Source organism: Pseudonaja textilis, chromosome 2, assembly GCF_049901715.1.
Source record: "Pseudonaja textilis isolate UNSWEBS1 chromosome 2, rPseTex1.2, whole genome shotgun sequence".
Classification (NCBI taxonomy): Eukaryota; Metazoa; Chordata; class Lepidosauria; order Squamata; family Elapidae; genus Pseudonaja; species Pseudonaja textilis.
In genome coordinates this window covers 218674519-218692493 of record NC_141991.1, presented here as the reverse complement: position 1 = coordinate 218692493, position 17975 = coordinate 218674519, and the positions used below count along the sequence as shown (strand labels likewise).

Here is a 17975-nt window from a genome sequence, read left to right as displayed (position 1 = left end):
TGATAACAAAGCAAAGTTTCAGTCAGATTTCCTTCTCAGTCATGCCTGATTCTGGGATAATCTTGAAAACGTATTCATTTAATTACATGCTGTAATACTGAAAAACAAACTGCTGCAGTCTAATAGCATCAGAATAAAGATAATTATTGGATTACTAAGTTATCACAGAAATGAAATTGATAGACACTGTTAACTAAAGATACATGTCATTAAGCTCTTAGCTCAAGTATAATATAGCTTTTAGCTTTATATCATATAGCATAAGTTAATTTCATAAGAGGTAAGTATGATGTAAATGTATATATTGCTTTGCTTTTACCTAGAATCTACCTCGCCAAGACTATATTTGTTGTATGCAGTTGTCCCATTTATCTTTATGTTCTTGCTTCTGTACTGTGAATTTGTAATGATTATGTCATAGATGATACATTCTATATTTCTAAAATTCTTCCTCATCTTCCTCGCCCCCCCCAGATGAAACCTTAATTTTCTGTGTTTTCTCAACTGTTGTATTTGTAAAGGTTTCCTAACGTAGTGGGAGCTCACATTTCTAAGAAAGAATTGTAACCTTCTGCATGTACAGATATAACAAATCACAGGAACAGAGACAGCAATTTATAATTAATCAAAGGAACTGTTGTCTTACAATATTAGGGGTAGGATTAAAAGTTTTATTCATTTCAGATTTTTTTAAAGGAAAAAAATCATTATTTGTTCAGTTCTAATGTTTTGTTTTTAGATGAAATTCTTATAAGCTTAGAAAATGTTTCTCTCATTTGTATCATTCTTATTAATTAGCACATCCACATACACCCATCAGTACAACATTAGACAAAGGCAACCTCTGTCCTTCATTATCTTACACAACCAGTAGGACTCTTTAGTAGATTGACAGGTGCTGGAGGCACAAAACAGACTTTTTTATGCACAAAACATACTTTTTATTCTGATCCAAAGCACTGAGTACTTACAAGTAGTCCTGAATAAAAATGGACTCAGCTGCTGGGCTTCTGTGCCTGAACACTGTACTAGGGCAGCCAGCAACTAACTCTGAGTAGTGCTGTAATGAAGGGCTTAAAGAGTCCTTGACATCCCAATTGGTCACAGGGTCATCCGAATTACAAGTGCAAATTCCTGAACCTCTTGCTAGCATTGCTGGAACAAGGATTCCCATAAATAAACAGTAGGTCTCTGAAAAGTGCTGTATTATAATCTTTCATTTGATTTCCACCATCTAAAGAACTCTCATACAAAGAACTTGGCCAACAGTGGTTTTATTTCTGTCCCCCATTTCTTTCTCTCCACATTGACAGAGTAGAGACAGAAAGGTTTGTCGTGTACTTTGGGTAAGTGCCGCAAGCTGTGTCTTTGTTTTCAGTGAACTAGCTTTTTTGTTTCGGAAGTGGTTGGTCTGGACAGGAATCTCCTTTGGTTTTTCGCTCTGCCTTGCAAGCCTTCTCAGGGAAAGCATGCTATTTAGTGCCCCTTGGTAACATGTCTTGGTGGATTGAAAACGTTTTGGGAGGGAGGAGGGATTCTAACAACAAGAACAATAATGGTTATGAATGCATGGCTTGATGTTTGAAGATAGTCCAGTACAGTAGATGGCTTGAAAAACCTGTACCCCAAATCTCTTTCCACTGAGCTGTAGGAATCAAGTATGTAAAAAGGTATTTACAAAAGTCTTTAATCAAATTATACGTTTTTCATTGTAGCATTTGAATTGTGCACAGCACAATTCAATAACTGCTGTTTATTTAGAAGCAAAATGGCTGCATTCAGTATAACTAGTCCGTAGACAAAAGTGTACAGGTTGCACAGTTAGCAAAGAGGCCTGCCCACATTAGTACAACAGGCTTTTAAAAGAGACTACAGTTACTTGTAGGTTGTACTTTTTTTATACAATCTGGCATATAATTAGGAACCTGAAGTAATATTTAACAAGATTTAAATTAAATACTTGTACACAAAAGTCCTGGCAGTGAAACAATTAAACTCAGTTCTACTTGCCATGAGGCTTTACTGAACTGGAAGTAATCAGTGATTAAATAAATTTTCCCTCTTTGGAGTGTCCACAGATTAAGAACAAGTCAAGATGGCAGCTGTAATTGTGTGCCTAAAGCTTCACCTGTTTTTTAATATGTGTTATATACATGGACTCCTCTGTTTTGTTATGTAATGTGCAATCTGTTTTCTATAATCCAGATAATCCTCAGAGGGGATTCTGTATGTGATATTGAATACTGAGAAATATTTGATTACTGTCAATATTAGCAGACTGTCTTCTGACAAATTATACTGTCAGTGTGAAAGAGATTTTTTCGTTTGCTTAGGCTATGTTAGCATATCTTTGGTAGAGCAACAGTTTTATCTATTTCCTGAATGAAGCAGTTCAGGGCAAGCCTTTTTTGAGGGAAATGGGAGAGGGCAAAAATCTCATTTGGAGGTGGTGAAGTACAGAACCCCAATGCTTTATAATTATAGTGACCATATAATGAAAGATAATCCTTCACTTTAGCTTCTTTAGATTTATGTTTTTTTTCAAAAAGTCACTTTTGTCCTTTATTTTGGTCATTTAATTTTTACTATACAAAAGGTACCATTTAATTCACTCTTTCACATTTGTGAACAGAATTTTTAAAACTAAATTTACACATACTATTTGATTTTAGATTTTTTTTATTAGAATACAATTTTTGTTTTTTTGCTCCTGAATTTTCCTTTGTAAAGCATTATGCTATGATTATCTATATTCCTAAATTTTTTATGTACCTCTTTTGGAGTTTTCAGGTTTGTCCTTTATTTTTTTTCAAGAATATATGGTCACTATATTTGTACTTTACCATAGGCTTTGGTCCACTTAATTGCAAACAATCTGCATATTCCATATGCGTTCACTTTTTTTCTTCAGTGTGAATGTGGAAAATCAAATCCTGAAATCTGGATATACTAGTCGCAAATTGATCATTCCAGAAAATGATGATCCTGGAGGAGTGTTTGAATTTGCTTCATCTTCCAGAGGTCCCTATAGGATAAAGGTAAATATTCATATTTGAATTTGAAGAGAGCCATATCCTATATCAATACTGATCTTTTACATTCCATTTTTTTTAAAAAATTATTTTACAGGAAGGAGAATCTGTTGAACTCCAGATTGTCCGTTCCAGAGGAGCGCTTATGGAGCAATTTCTACTCTACACTATAGAGCCAAGAGACAGCAATGAGTTCTATGGAAATACAGGCGTCCTGGAGTTTAAACCTGGGGAAAGAGAAATTAAAATTACTTTGCTAACAAGGATGGATGAGATTCCAGAGGTAAAAAGAGGAGGGAAAAATTATTGATGTCTCTTTTAGACTAACAATAACCAATACTGTTTAATGGATCCTGTTGGGTTTCAGAGAGAGCTTGGGATTGATCCTGAGCTGATTGATCTGATCCATGGCCTAACTGAGGCCTTCACTATTGCCTGAATTAAGAGGTGTTCACGGTCTTGGATTGTGCTTTGTGGCTTCTGTGTCCATAAATCCCAGAACATTTCCTCATCATTCTGACTCATTCTAAGTTTGATTCCAGCTACGCATGTCCTTCGGAGATGACTAAATTATCTTTGAATTGAATCGAATACATTTGAATCAAGGTTTGATATTGGATTTGAGCAATTTGAAATGCTACACAGTTAATCCTCACTCAGTAATCACAATTGGGACTAGCAACTCCTTTGCTAAGTAACATAGTTGCTTACGGAAACATTATGACAATATGAAGGGTTTATAACCTCATTTCCCCTTGGTTGTTAAAAGAGCCAACTCAGTTATGAGCATAATTTTAAAAATTACTTCCATACTTCCATCTTTTTTTATTAATTCTGCTTCTCAAGTCAATTTGCAAAGCATACAAATAGCAGTCAGGTGACTACAGAATGCTGTAATGATTGTAAATACAATTTCTAATTATTTTTGGTGGAGGAAAGATATCTAGTCTAGTCAGATTCTAGATTTCTGTGTTAGAGGTACCCTGCAGGACTCTATTCTCCCTCCACTCTACATGAAACTGCTGGACAATGTCATCTGTTAATACAGAGTCAGTGATGATACTCGGTTATACATCTCCACCCTAGACCAAGCAGGTTTTCCTGTCAGGTTTCTTTCCCAGTGTCTGGAAATTATGACCTACTTATCGGATTGTAGGAATTTTCAATCCTAACATCTTAAAGTTATTTTCTATGACTGAAGAGAAATGTAATGTTTACTGATTTTAAAGCTGAGTGCATTTCAAAGTACATTCACATTTGTTCTGCTAGTCTTCCTTCAGTTAAATTTTCATGGACTTTCAGCCAGAAAATACCAATAGGAATTCACCAGGCTAGAAACCAGGAGACTGTGAATTCATTCTTCCGTGGGCATGAAAGCCAGTTGGGTGATCTTGGACCAGTCAGTCTCTCATAACCCAACCCATTTCACAGGATTATTGTGAGAAAATAGGAGGAGAAAGAAGTGCTAGGAATGTTTGCTACCTTAAGTTATTTATACAAATAATAAAGGCAAGATATAAATAAAAATTAAATCTATGAAAGCATAAGTATATAATTTTATTTTATCAACATTCTTGGTGGAATTAAAGTCAGCATTTATCCATTAAAACAGAAGGTCCATTAAATTAAATAAAAATTTACACAGGCATAAAATGGCAATTTTTTTTTGCTTGTGCATTTTATGTACTGTATATTTGTAGTATAGTATGGTGAATAAGATTTTATGCACGTGTAGAAGGATATAGAGCATGGACAAATTTTGTCCATTATATTGAAAATTCAAGACACTTAAAATCAAAGGTGTACTTAGTAGTATTGTCTAGATTATACAGTATACAAAAACAGGATATATCTTACTAATTGATCCATCAGAGTATTTTTCTAATGTTCAGCATTATTATGGATGCTTTATCTTTTCCAAAATGTAGCTTGATATCACTAAAATTGCACTAGCATTGTACTGTGGCAGAAAAGAAGTAGGAATGAATCATTAACCATTTGAACTGGATTGAAAAATATGTGAATGCTGCCTTTTAAAAAAAATAGAAGTAAAAGTTCACGTTAGTTTGTAGCACTCATTCAAATATCTATTCATTACTATGTTGCTAGTTCTATCCCTATTGTTCTGATTCAGTTTCCCTGTTCTAGTTAGATGAATTTTATTCAGTGCTCCTCAGTAGCCATGGTGACCTGCCAAGTAAGCTGGGAAATGCTACAAGAGTCAACATCACAATTCTAAAGAACAATGATCCACATGGAATTATTCAGTTTGTTGACAATATGACGACAGTAACAATAAATGAAAGTAAAGGAGAAGACTTCTATGCTGGTAAATCTCATTCTTTTTTTCATATAAAAATGTTTCCATAAATGAGAAAGTATATGAGTATGCTTTTAATAAGTAAACAAAACTGTTAACCTTTCTACTATTTATTTACCGAAGTTCATTGTTTCTATCGTCTACCTGAGACACACTAATATTACAAGAGTCATTGTGACACAACTTTAATTATCATAATTAAACTACACTTTATGGATTTAATATTTGCGACTGGATCAGGAGTACAGGTATCTGGAATCAGTCATGGGAAGAGTTGATTTGAATTACTATTTCTCCACTATTTTTTGGCATTCTCAATCAGCCTAAACTATTTTTACGTACTGTATTATGCTATGTTTTTTTGCTTTCTGTATTATGTATGGTATGAATCCAATTACTGTGCTGTACTGGTAATACCTAAATTTATGCTTTGCATAATATGTGAACCCAATCATGTGGCTAACAAATCATAGTCATAGCATTTAAACTATTAAACTCACTATTCAGCTCTACAATACTGACATCCAAAGTACTTTTTAATGTTCATTTTGTAGACAAAATAGTATTTTGGACATTTGTTCATTGTTTCTAATATAAATTTACCTATGTAATATTATAACATTAAAAATCAAACCTCATATTAGTTTTATATTAAGCTTTTCTTACCTGTCTTGGATGTTATCTGATGAAGATATGTGTATGCTTGTGTTTCAAAGCTGTTTTTAAAATAATAAGAAATCAAGGAACCTTTGGGAGTGTGAGTGTATCCTGGGCAACAGACTCAATTTCTACGAAAGATATTTTTCCAGATCGAGGAACAATTTTTTTTGGAAATGAGGAATTTTCAAAAGATATCACCATTTATTCAGTCCCTGATGAGGTAGTCATTTTTACAGTAATTGTTATTTGTGGAAGAGGGGCAAATAAATTTATAACACAGGAAGATGATGGTCATAATTCCAAGAGGAATAACAATAAACTACTGAATATTCTCTAAAGTTGTGTGAAAGGTCAAAAAAGGTATACCTGCATTCTTGAAGTCCTTTTAGCTGATTGGCTGAAAACACTGAAATGGAATTAAAAAAACAATGTATGCTTTAGACCAGATTTAAATTATGTCTAATAGCTATATAAAATATTTTATCAATCATAAGATTTAAATTTCATTACTATTACTATGGAAGTAGTCAATTAAAGATTAGCATCTTGGGGTTAATTTAATACTATTAATACATAAATTTTGTGGTTTTTTTCCCTAAGATACCTGAAGAAATGGAAGTATTCATAATTAGTCTTTTCAATACTACAGGCGGTGCTGGCCTAGGAACTATAACCACAGCAACATTGCAGATCACCAAAAATGATTGTCCAATTTACTTTGCAGGTTAGTGTCATTCTACTAGCTTATGTTTAAATACAACAATAGTAATGCTTATAGGAAGCTCTGGAGCCAAGAACATTTACAATAGAACTATATGAGTTATGCTGAACATTTTGTTCCACACACCAATGGTTAGGAACATTAATCATAGTTTATTTACTTCTTACCACTCCCACCTCTTTTTTTACTTTAAAAATCTGTTTTTGCCTTGATAGTAGGAGTGAATATCTGTGACTTTTAGGTATTATGATTTACATTTTTTTCATGTGTGTGCCCCTGAGTTTATTATAGATTCCTGATGAGTCTGAATGAATCCCTGCAGATTTTTGGAACTGGTTTGCCATTATCACACAGATGGCTTCATGTCAATTTCTCAGTGCCTTTAACCATTCCATCAGACTGCCCCTCTTACAATTTTTACACACCTCAATCAACATGGCCAATAATAATGATTAGGAGGCATGGTTCTGCAACACTGTCAAGATCAACACTCATCAATTTGGGGTTAGCTTTTAGATGGGGTACAAAATCAAATGAGCAAGCTAAAAAATCACAGAAGCAAAGTGGATTTTTAACTATGATTGACATAATCTATGCTTTAACGTGATATCACAAGCTAGGCATTGAAATTCATGTAACAATTATTTAATATGAATTTTTGAAAAACAGTGTATAAATATTGATGTTTTGAATGCTTTTACATGTAATGACTTAACTATATTTCAGATCCTGCTATTCTAAAGGTTCACGAAGGTGGCATTGCGGAATTTGTAGTTGTAAGAAATGACTCTGGTGCCGATGTTGTTTCTGTTTTATATACCACTATCAATGGAAATGCCAGTGCTGAAGATTTCATGTCTTGTGAAAAAAATGGAGTGCTTTGGTTTGATATTGGAATAAAAGAACAGAATATAACTATATTTATCCATGATGATGATATTCCTGAATCAGATGAGGATTTTTATATAATTCTCTTCAATTCTACAGGTTCAAATTATTATTCAACCTATATAAACTAATCAACTGTTGTTTCTTTAGATTGTTTTCTGCCTCCCTTTTGATATTATAAGCAATTAAGGATGCTTGGACAATACCTTTTGACATTCTTCATACCAAAGTGTAGTATTTTTAAAGCCTGTATTATATAGTCAGGTTATTCTCCAAAGCAACTGAAAACAGGATTAGAAGCAATGGATGGAAACTAATCAACAGAACCAGTGGAAACCAGTGGAACAACAGAGAGAAAGCAGAACTGCTTAACTCATTCTTTGCATCCGTCTTCACGCAAAAAGAAATTATAGCTCAACCCACCAAAAATGTAACTGTAAAAGACAGACCAGAAATAAAAGTTAAAATAAGCAAAAAAAATAGTAAGAGAACACCTGTCTGATCTTGATGAAAACAAATCACTGGGGCCTGATGGATTACATCCCAGAGTTTTAAAGGAGCTGGCAGAGGTCATCTCAGAACCACTGCACCATATCTTTCAAAAATCCTGGAGTACCGGGGAACTACCAGAGGACTGGAAAAGAGCTGATATGGTTCCATCTTCAAAAAAGGGGGGGAAAAAAAACCAGACCCAGGAAACTATAGACCAATTAGCCTAACATCAATACTGGAAAAGATAATAAAAAAACAGATCTGCCAACATGAGGAAACAAGTAAAGTAATAACTAGCAGTCAGCATGGGTTTGTTAAGGGTTTGATCATGCCAAACCAATCTTATTTCATTCTTTAACACAGTGACTAAATTAGTAGACCAGCAAAATACTGTGGACATAATATATTTAGATTTCAGCAAGGCATTCGACAAAGTAGACCACAACCTACTTCTTAGTAAGCTAGAAAAAGGTGGAATAGATAGCATCACCACTAGATGGACTCGCAACTGGCTGGCAAACTGTACTGAACAAGTAGTCCTTAATGGGTCTAAGTGTACATGGAGGGAAGTAAGCAGTGGGGTGCCACAAGGTTCCATCTTAGGCCCAGTACTCTTCGATATCTTCATTAACGACAGATGAGGAAATAGAAGGGGAACTTACCAAATGTTCAGATGATACTAAGCTGGCAGGAATAGCTAACACCCAAGAAGATAGGTTCAAGATCCAGATGGATCTTGATAGAATGGGCCATATCTAACAACATGAAATTCAATGTAGAGAAAACTAAAGTCCTACACTTAGGCAAGAAAAACCAAAAGTACACATTTAGACTGGGTGAATTTCAGGATTGCATTAGCTTTTTTGGCTGCTGCTGCACACTGCTGGCTCATATTTAGCTGGTTGTCCACTAAGACTCCAAGATCCCTCTCACAGTTACTGCTATTGAGCCTGGTTTCACTCAGTCTATATGTGCACCAGCCAGCTCGGGGTGCTCCAACGGGGAGCACAGATCAAAACTGCACACAATCGCAGATTTTGGTCTGTCGCCGTAGAAGTTCAAACCGAATCTCAATAATCACTTTTCTTCATAGTATAAGGAAGAAGGTTGGCTTTTGAACCTGTATTTGGAATATTTGTGGAAATATGTTTTTTCTAGTTACAATTCTATTTGTTTGTTTATTTATCAACAAAACCGTTGTTTTTTTAGGAGACACGGTTATCTACAAACCTAGAATGGCAAGAGTTATAATTGAAGCAAATGATGATCCAAATGGCATTTTTTTACTTGATTCTATAGGCAAAGCAGTGGAAGAAGGCAAAACCAATGACTTTTTGTAAGTAGCTTTCAAGTAAATATCCTTTGCCAATTTCACTGAGTATCTTGAATCATACTTACATACATACATACTCATGACTTACTTTTTATGATAGTTTTTACAGCATGCAAATAGTGTCATAAACAATTTTCATGTCCACAGTTAACTAAATGAAGAGTTTTAAACATTCAGAAGACAAAATTAAAAATGCAACTGTAGCTGGAATCTTTGCAACCATTACCCATTTTTGGAAGTAGATATGGCTATAATGTTTTGCCATTTATTTTGAATGACAAGATTGTACAGCCTACAGCTTCTGGGCCCCACAAAAACTTGGGGGGTTCCAAATATCCTCAAAATGTTGCACTCAAATTGTAATTTTTTACATTAGCATAGTGCAAAATTATTAAATATATGAGGAATCTAATTCATTATCAAAATGATATTTAATTAATTTTCTGACAAGTAAAACATAGAAAAGAATACTAAAAAATTAGGGTGCAAGAAATTATGATACAAAATGTAATGAACAAAATGGGCATGGGAATTGCGACATGTCAAGTTGCATTATTACATGCTAAATCTGTGCAAAAGTTTAGCAATTTATCCTTTTTCCCCTCTGAAATCCATTTCTCTGCTGTCTTAAGAATAATGTGCTTTCAGATATTATTATTATGATAAGCACAAAAATGTGAAACCACAGCTGCCAGTTCATTAACTGATGTTGGCCATCATATGCATTGAGTTCATTCCAAGAACTTAGGATGTCATAATGTATTAGTATAATATACATGCAGATCCAAGCAGAGTGCCTTTGGTAAGGTAGAAATTTTGTCAATATGTAGATTTTGAAAGTGCTGCCAGTGCGCAAATAACAGTTTTTCTTTAAGGGATTTGAGTAGTTCAGAAATATGACATATCTAAACAAACAAACGAATAAATAAGAAAATACATTTTCAGGTTTCAGGTTTTGATACTATGTGATTTGTCCAAGTTTTTGTCTTCTACAGTATTCTCTTGTATTTTCATATCAATTACCCACAAATTTTCAACTATAGCTAAATCTGATGTGTTACAAGCCAAGAGTCTATCAGTTTGTATTTGGAATTTCTACAATATTTTAACCTGCTTATTTTCAATGAGTTTTTCAACTCTGTGTCCCCACCAATTCTTAATTACCAGCTTGTGATAATTTTTACAAATGAGTAATTATTCTAGTGAATAATATTGCTCACAGTGTCAGTGATTATAATTAGTTTTGCATGAACTGAGCATACAGAGTATCTACTATTTCTTCTGATTCTTTGCACAATCTGTACTTTTCATTATTTGATGGTTTTTCAACTGTGGACTTGATTGCATTAGTAATTACTATTATTGCCATAATAGTACTATTTTTAATGATGCTTTTTTGTTTCATTAAATCAAGAGATAAATATATATTCTTAATTTGCATTCCATTGAAGAGGTCTTTTAACACTGGAAATATCACATATGTTCATAGTGTTCTTTATTGTCCTCTAAAATATATATTTTAGATGTATCATGTGGAGAATTGAAAAATATAAGTCTGAAATAGTTTCCTTTGTTCTACCATGCAGGATCCTGAGGCACAGAGGCTACTTTGGTAATGTTTCTTTGGCCTGGCAGCTATTTGGCAATAATTCTGCTTTAGATCCAGGACAAGAATTCTATGAAGTGTCTGGAACTGTATGGTTCATAGAGGGTGAACAGTCACAGCCTATAACGCTTCATGCTATTCCTGATAAAATTCCAGAATTCAGTGAAATTTATACCTTAAAACTTGTGAATGCTTCAGGTACACTTACATGTACGGTGATCTATTTAATGTGCCACTTCCTGCTATGATTGTATGTGATTTAAAAACATAAAATACATTTAACACATATTACCTAAGAAAAGATATACCATGAGCCTTAGAACATACTTTCTGGTGTGGTTGCTTCATCTTGAAGACTCAACTTGAAGACCCATTTGGCTTGGCTTTTTGATATGTTGCAGAAAAGGAGCCTCAGGGGACATGGTTTTATAAGTGGGGGCTCAAAATAAGGAAGCCTTTTTCTGGATTCCTTTTTGGCTAGCATGGAGTGGTTGGGCATAATGTATTAGGGTCATACAGTCCCAATGCTAACAAGGGACTGGGGCCAGAAAAAGTTTCATATGTAATAACTCCCTATTTAATCGTATTGTTCACTGAGTGGTCTTTGACCAGCTACCATGGCTGGTCTTTCAGACTTGCTTACCTCTAAAGATACTGTAAAGATAACAATGGGAAAAAGAAGAAGCACACAATCAGTAGCACTGATTAAATAAGTAGATAAATAAATAAGCTGATAAGATTGTGTGTATGAGTTATAAAATAATTTCTTGGCTTTCTTTTAGGTGGGATTCCTGGTGGCCAGTTATCTGAAACCAACCTTTCTGTGACTGTGATGATCCCAATGAATGATGATCCCTATGGAGTGTTCATCTTAGATCCTCAGAGCCAAGACAGAGAGATAGCAGAAGACATTCAGTCTGAGGACGACACTTCTTGCATTGCCAGTTTTACAGTATGGAGGCATCAGGGAACTTTTGGAACTGTCAGGGTTGGCTGGGAAATATTATCTAGCACTTTCAGAGAAGGATTGCCTCTTATGATCGACTTCTTATTGATTGGAAAGTTTACAGATTCAGTAAAGTCAAAGCCTCACATGCGACGGCATCACACTGGAACAGATGCTTTATATTTTAGTGGTGAAGAAGATGCATATGGGATAATTGAGCCAGAGGTCCATGTTAGTAAAAACAGTATACTTAATGTCTTTACATTTTCAGCATGGGTACTTCCTAGTGCCAACAATGATGGATTTATAATAACAAAGGACAATAGTAATGGATTAATATATTATGGAGTAAAAATAGGCACAAACGAATCCCATCTTTCTATAGGGTTCTATTACACACCATTGCAGTCTAATAAGACATATATAGCTAAGATCACAATTATGAAATACTTGGAGGAAAATATCTGGATTCACCTTCTGATTATACTCAATAATGGCACTCTTGAGTTTTTCATTGATGGCAAACCTGTTCCTGGGGGCATTAAGAGTCTCAAAGGAAAAGCAATTGCTGATGGTAAGCAATGTGTTAATTAATATTATTGGTTTGTTGCACTATCAGATAGAAGTTTAAAACTGTATTTGGCATTTTTTGTCAAATTGTTGAGTCCTTTCCAAGGACTTGCCAGATGCTGTTATTAAATACTAATTAAATATTAAATACTATTAAGGATATTGTTGCATAATGTAAACTGTTTTAATGTAAGAGGCCTTTTGCAATTGACAGGTGGATATTTCATCAGTGCCAATGGTTTGAAATAATGCTTCAGATGTTTTGTATTCACTATTGGAGCTCTCTCTGTTTTATTTTGTCACAGTGGTTCTATTTCTGTTATTTTAGGTACACAACAATATGAAATGATACCTGCTAATTCCTTAGTTGGATTTAGCCTTCATACTTATCAAGTTCTTTCCCAAAACCTAAGATATTGTAATCTATCAGCATAGTATTGTTTTGGTTACACTGAACTTGATTATTACATAAAGATTAATACAAGCATTTAATTTTAATTCCAGTGAAGTCCTGTTTTAGATAAAGAAATTCAAATGAGTGATTATGTACAGTATTAACCAATTTAATTTTGTAAAACTTAAAAGTTGGAGCATTAAAAACAATATTTGTGGGTCTGTTTTCCCTAGGACCAGGAATAATGAAAGTTGGTGCTGGAATAAATGGCAGCAGCAGGTATAAAGGAATGATGCAAGATGTGAGATTTTATGAATGTAAATTAACAAAGGAAGAGATCGGTGAACTTCACGCTATGCCGGCAAGGTTTGATTTGTACCCTATCTCTGGATACTTAGAATATCGACAAGGAGAAAGGAATAAATCATTCGTTGTTTCTGCCAAAGATGACAAAGAAGAGGAAGGAGAGGAACTGTTCATTCTAAAGCTTATTTCAATTTATGGAGGAGCACAAATTTCACAAGAAAACACAATTGCAACTTTAAGAATCCAGAAAAGTGACAATGCCAATGGATTATTTGGTTTCACAGGAGCATGTATTCCAGAGGTAGAAAAACCTTATCAATGTGATTCATGAAAATTCTTAATTCAAGTCTAAGCAGTATACATACTAGATAAATGTAATTTTCATTTAGAGATTGCCTCTTTTAGGACTGTTTCATCACAATAGTGATGAAAAAGTAACTGCAATAAATTTGTGCATTTATGACCTTCACAGATCAATAAAGGAAAGCTGAAGTAAAATCATAAATACAATTGTGACTTCACTTAGTGGTGCTTTGCTTAATAACTGAATTGCAGTCTCAGTTGTGTTGCTAAACTAAACTGCTCATTTTCTTTTGGACCTCAGCCAATGGAGATCAGCCAAAGCAATATGGAGATAATGATACTGACCTTGTAATCTTGATAGCACATTGCTATCAAAATGCAGTCCTCATGTTGCTTAATCTTGTTAGTTGAAAAGTCTTCCTACTAGCAACACATAATCCTGGGGAATTATTGGAATTGGTTTAGCAGTAATCTGGGGAAGTGTTAGTTGGAAGTTGACTTATAAGCAGGTAGTTATAAAGCAAATAACACGATGGGAAAAGGAATGAAATTAAGATACAGGATTTAACAGGGACAAACAATAGATACAAGGTTTTTTTCTACTGAGGAAAGTAGTATTTTTGTTTCTTACAGTAGTTCACAGATGATTATTATGCAAACTCTGACTTTAAAAAGAGGTGCCTCCTTTTCTTATTTTCCTTCATTTTTTTTCCTTTTTTTTCATATATTTTATATGATAATCTTGCTAATGAGAAATGTTTCCCCGTTAATTATTGCTAAAGTGCTCAGGGAGCTTTTAGAGTTGATGAATGGGGCAAAATAACTATTGAACAAGTGAACATTTGTGTGTAATGGGATTTCCCCCAAAAAAATAAATTTATGCATTTAAAAGCTGAAATTTGTTTTTATTGTAATTTATCAATATGACTTAATATTTCATTTCCAATCAAACCTTAAAATTTTCAAATCGTCTATTTATCATAATGTTTATTTCAATTCTTATTGTTCATAGGTCTCTAATGAAGGTTCTACTGTATCTTGTGTAGTGGAACGCACCAGAGGGGCCTTGGATTCTGTTTTTGTGTATTACACTATCTCTCAGATTGATTCTTATGGCGTTAATTATACTGTTACTGACTTTGCTAACAGGAGTGGGATAGTAACATTCCTTCCTTTCCAGAGATCAGAGGTAAATCATACTTTCCTCTTCAATTTAATAATATAATTGTTATGCATTTCTGCTTAGAAATGTAGATAATATATTTTGCTAATCTATGGTCAATTTTGTTGTGTATGGGAACAATCCTTTTTGTTACTACTGATGTATTTTCAGGAACGCAAATTAATTTTGGTATATTTCTGGCTTTAACTGAAGGTTCATTGAACTAGTTACTGATGTATCTAATTTGTAGTTATTTTTATTTATTTACAATTAAATGAATGATGAATAACAATTAGAATGGACATGCTATAAAATATTTTCAAAGAACAGAAAGTATTAGACTTTCATCATATTAGCACTAAACTATGTGTATTCTTTTTAATTAAATAATTGTGATATTTAGGGAAGTATCTTTTGACTACTGTTTATCTTCTATGATACTAAACTTTCATCTAAAAATAGCTTGCCTGATATCCATTTTAATGTTCTTTTATTAATATACAAATATTCTTAATTTCCCCCAAGCCTTTTAAAATCACAATAGAGATTTTAACTATATTTTGCGTGCTTTATTTTTTTTGTTTATATTTCTTTTAAGTATTCCTAAATTTGAATGATATTTAATGTTGTATTTAATAGTTTTGTTCATTTTTAAATTTCTTCTTTATCACCTTTTAAAACAATGCTTTATTTGCATTAGTTTTTAAGTAATTGAGTGTTGAGTGTTAAGTAACATGAGCTCTTGACTCCATTAGAAAAACTTGTTAGGTTAATATACCTTTAAAATAGGTTGTAATATATTCTTCTGAGATTGGAGTTTCACATATTCAACAATGTTTATGTAAAATTTCTCACACTTTTGGATTTGCTTTTTTAAATATAATGACAATACTTATATTTAATTTGGGTTTCTGTGTCTTTATCCCATCACTTCCTACCCCCAGGTTCTGAATTTGCATGTGCTTGATGATGATATACCTGAACTAAAAGAATATTTCCAGGTGACATTAGTATCTGCAGTTACCGGAGATGGAAAAACAGGTTCAATCCCAACCAGTGGAGCTAGCATAGATCCAGAAAAGGAAACTACTTACATCACTGTCAAAGCTAGTGATCATCCCTATGGTAATAATTATAGGAATTGTTTCACACCTTAAATTTCATACTTAGTTTGTACAGATTATTGTATAATTATTCTCATATAGCATTCAAGATGTAGACAGTTGGTATATGCTATAAATAGTTTTCTGGTCTGCAATGTAATGCTAGTTCATGTGTTAATATAAGACTTTTGAATTATTTAGCATTATTCATCCAATCTGTATGTTACTAAGAGTAAAACACCTGCCTAACTCTCACAGCATTTCAGATAGAAGACTAAAAATACTTAATGTAGAAACCTTGTAAAATTACAGCCATTGTTTTTCTAGCTATGCATCCTACTGTGTTTAATAAAACAGGCATAATATTGTGCTATCTAGCAAAACTTTTCCTAAACCACGATAATTTTAAATAATCTGTTATATTTAGTCATATATGATTGTGTCCCAACAAAATCAGTGACAGGATGTAAGAATTTTTTTAAAAGCTGATTAAATATATCAGGAATCATTCTTTGCTGATTAAAGTACATTGTCTCCCCACCCTATCCCCAAAACAAATATGTCAGACACAGATTTAACAGTTAAAAGGATAGTGATGAGTTGACTGCGGTGAGTTGACTGCAGCAAGTTGTTCCATTCTGGGATGTAACTTCCCATGGCTTGTCTCCTGTGGCATATATACAGTATAATGTATCATTTATTATTGTTTTGCTGTTTGAATAGTTGCTTTATATCATGATAGATAGATAGATAGATATTGTAGATAGATAGATATATTTAATTAATTGCTGTAAATAATTATTTAAATAATTTATACAATTCATCATCTAAGAATCAGCAGACATTCTACATAGTGCCTGCTTTTCCATGTTTTCTCTTTTCAAGAGAAAAAATAGTTATCTTGAAAAGAGAAAACACAGAAAAGCAGACATGTCTGCTAATGTCTGCAATGTCTGCTAATTCTTAGACAATGAATTGTACAATTATTTCTATTAACGTATGCCAACCTGAGAACCTTTTTTGCTGGAATTTATTATCCAACTGCAAAATTGCAAAGCTTAATATGTATTCCCATATCTGTATGCAAATTCAGTGGAAAATGTAGCCCTGTCCAAATGGACATGGATATATTCAATTTATATATCAGAGACAAATGCATTTTAATTAATAAATGCTTTTTGCTTGCACTTAAGGCTAAATAATACAATATATATATATATTTTTTTCATCTGTCAGGCTTGTTGCAGTTCTCTGTTGGGCAGCCTCCATCAGACACTGATGAAATCATTCTTTCAGCCACGACAGCACCCCACATTACTGTCAAGGAAGAAGTAGGACAAGTCAGCTTGCTTGTTGTTCGAGCACAAGGTTTACTTGGGACAATTGTGGCAAAATATAGAACAGTTGCACTAACAGCATTCAGCCCACAAGATTATCAGGTATATGAGCAGCTCTTTAAAAGGGTTGGCTGAGGCCAGTTAGCTTCATCTGTATGAGTTTATAATTTAAATAGTATGTCCAATGTGTACTTACAGTATCAATGTTTCAGATTAAAGGGAATAGTTGGGATTGCTGCTAGTATACTGCTGTCTTTGCTACCTGTGGGATTCTTGCCTCAGCATCTACATTTCATGGTTGGATTGGGCATAGAATTCCTAAGGCCTTTGGTGCCTGCGGTTTTTAATTTGACATCCTTTGAGGCTAAGTCCAAAGTGGTTCAGAGGTTTGTGGCCTCCATGGCAACTATGGATCTGTCCCAAGTAATTGATGGCTTGACATATGGTGGCCTCATGTGGATCTTTTAATAGATTTTTTCCCCTGCAGGGAATTACAGGGACCTTGGAATTTCTGCCAGGAGAAAGATACAAGCACATTCTTGTCAACATTACAGATAATTCTATCCCTGAGCTAGAAAAGACTTTCAAAGTAGAATTGTTGAATCCAGATGGGGCAGGTAAAGGCTCATGGAATAATAATAACTCTTTGGGAACTGAAATTGATTTATATTTAATTCATTCTGGCAAAATTCTTTTCAAAAATAACTTGAATTTCCTTTTTAAAAAGCATTAAATTTTTAATTTTCTTTTGAAAATAATTAGCTGCATATCTTCACTGTTTTAAACAAAATATTCCACATAA

The 17975-nt window shown here is 33.6% G+C and overlaps 1 protein-coding gene across 5 annotated transcripts in view; it reads left to right on the top strand.

Moving 5' to 3' along the window:
* Positions 1 to 17975, top strand: part of ADGRV1 (adhesion G protein-coupled receptor V1) — a 238932-nt gene that overhangs the window by 29866 nt on the left and 191091 nt on the right. For all 5 annotated transcript variants that reach the window (XM_087927064.1, XM_087927062.1, XM_087927063.1 and 2 more), the window contains exons 12-25: positions 2912 to 3038; positions 3130 to 3315; positions 5181 to 5361; positions 6069 to 6232; positions 6613 to 6736; positions 7460 to 7720; positions 9323 to 9449; positions 11033 to 11250; positions 11835 to 12572; positions 13196 to 13569; positions 14584 to 14760; positions 15678 to 15858; positions 17073 to 17275; positions 17661 to 17790. In XM_087927064.1, coding sequence (XP_087783190.1) covers positions 2912 to 3038; positions 3130 to 3315; positions 5181 to 5361; positions 6069 to 6232; positions 6613 to 6736; positions 7460 to 7720; positions 9323 to 9449; positions 11033 to 11250; positions 11835 to 12572; positions 13196 to 13569; positions 14584 to 14760; positions 15678 to 15858; positions 17073 to 17275; positions 17661 to 17790 — 3191 coding nt within the window. The remainder of the gene's footprint in view (positions 1 to 2911; positions 3039 to 3129; positions 3316 to 5180; positions 5362 to 6068; positions 6233 to 6612; positions 6737 to 7459; positions 7721 to 9322; positions 9450 to 11032; positions 11251 to 11834; positions 12573 to 13195; positions 13570 to 14583; positions 14761 to 15677; positions 15859 to 17072; positions 17276 to 17660; positions 17791 to 17975) is intronic.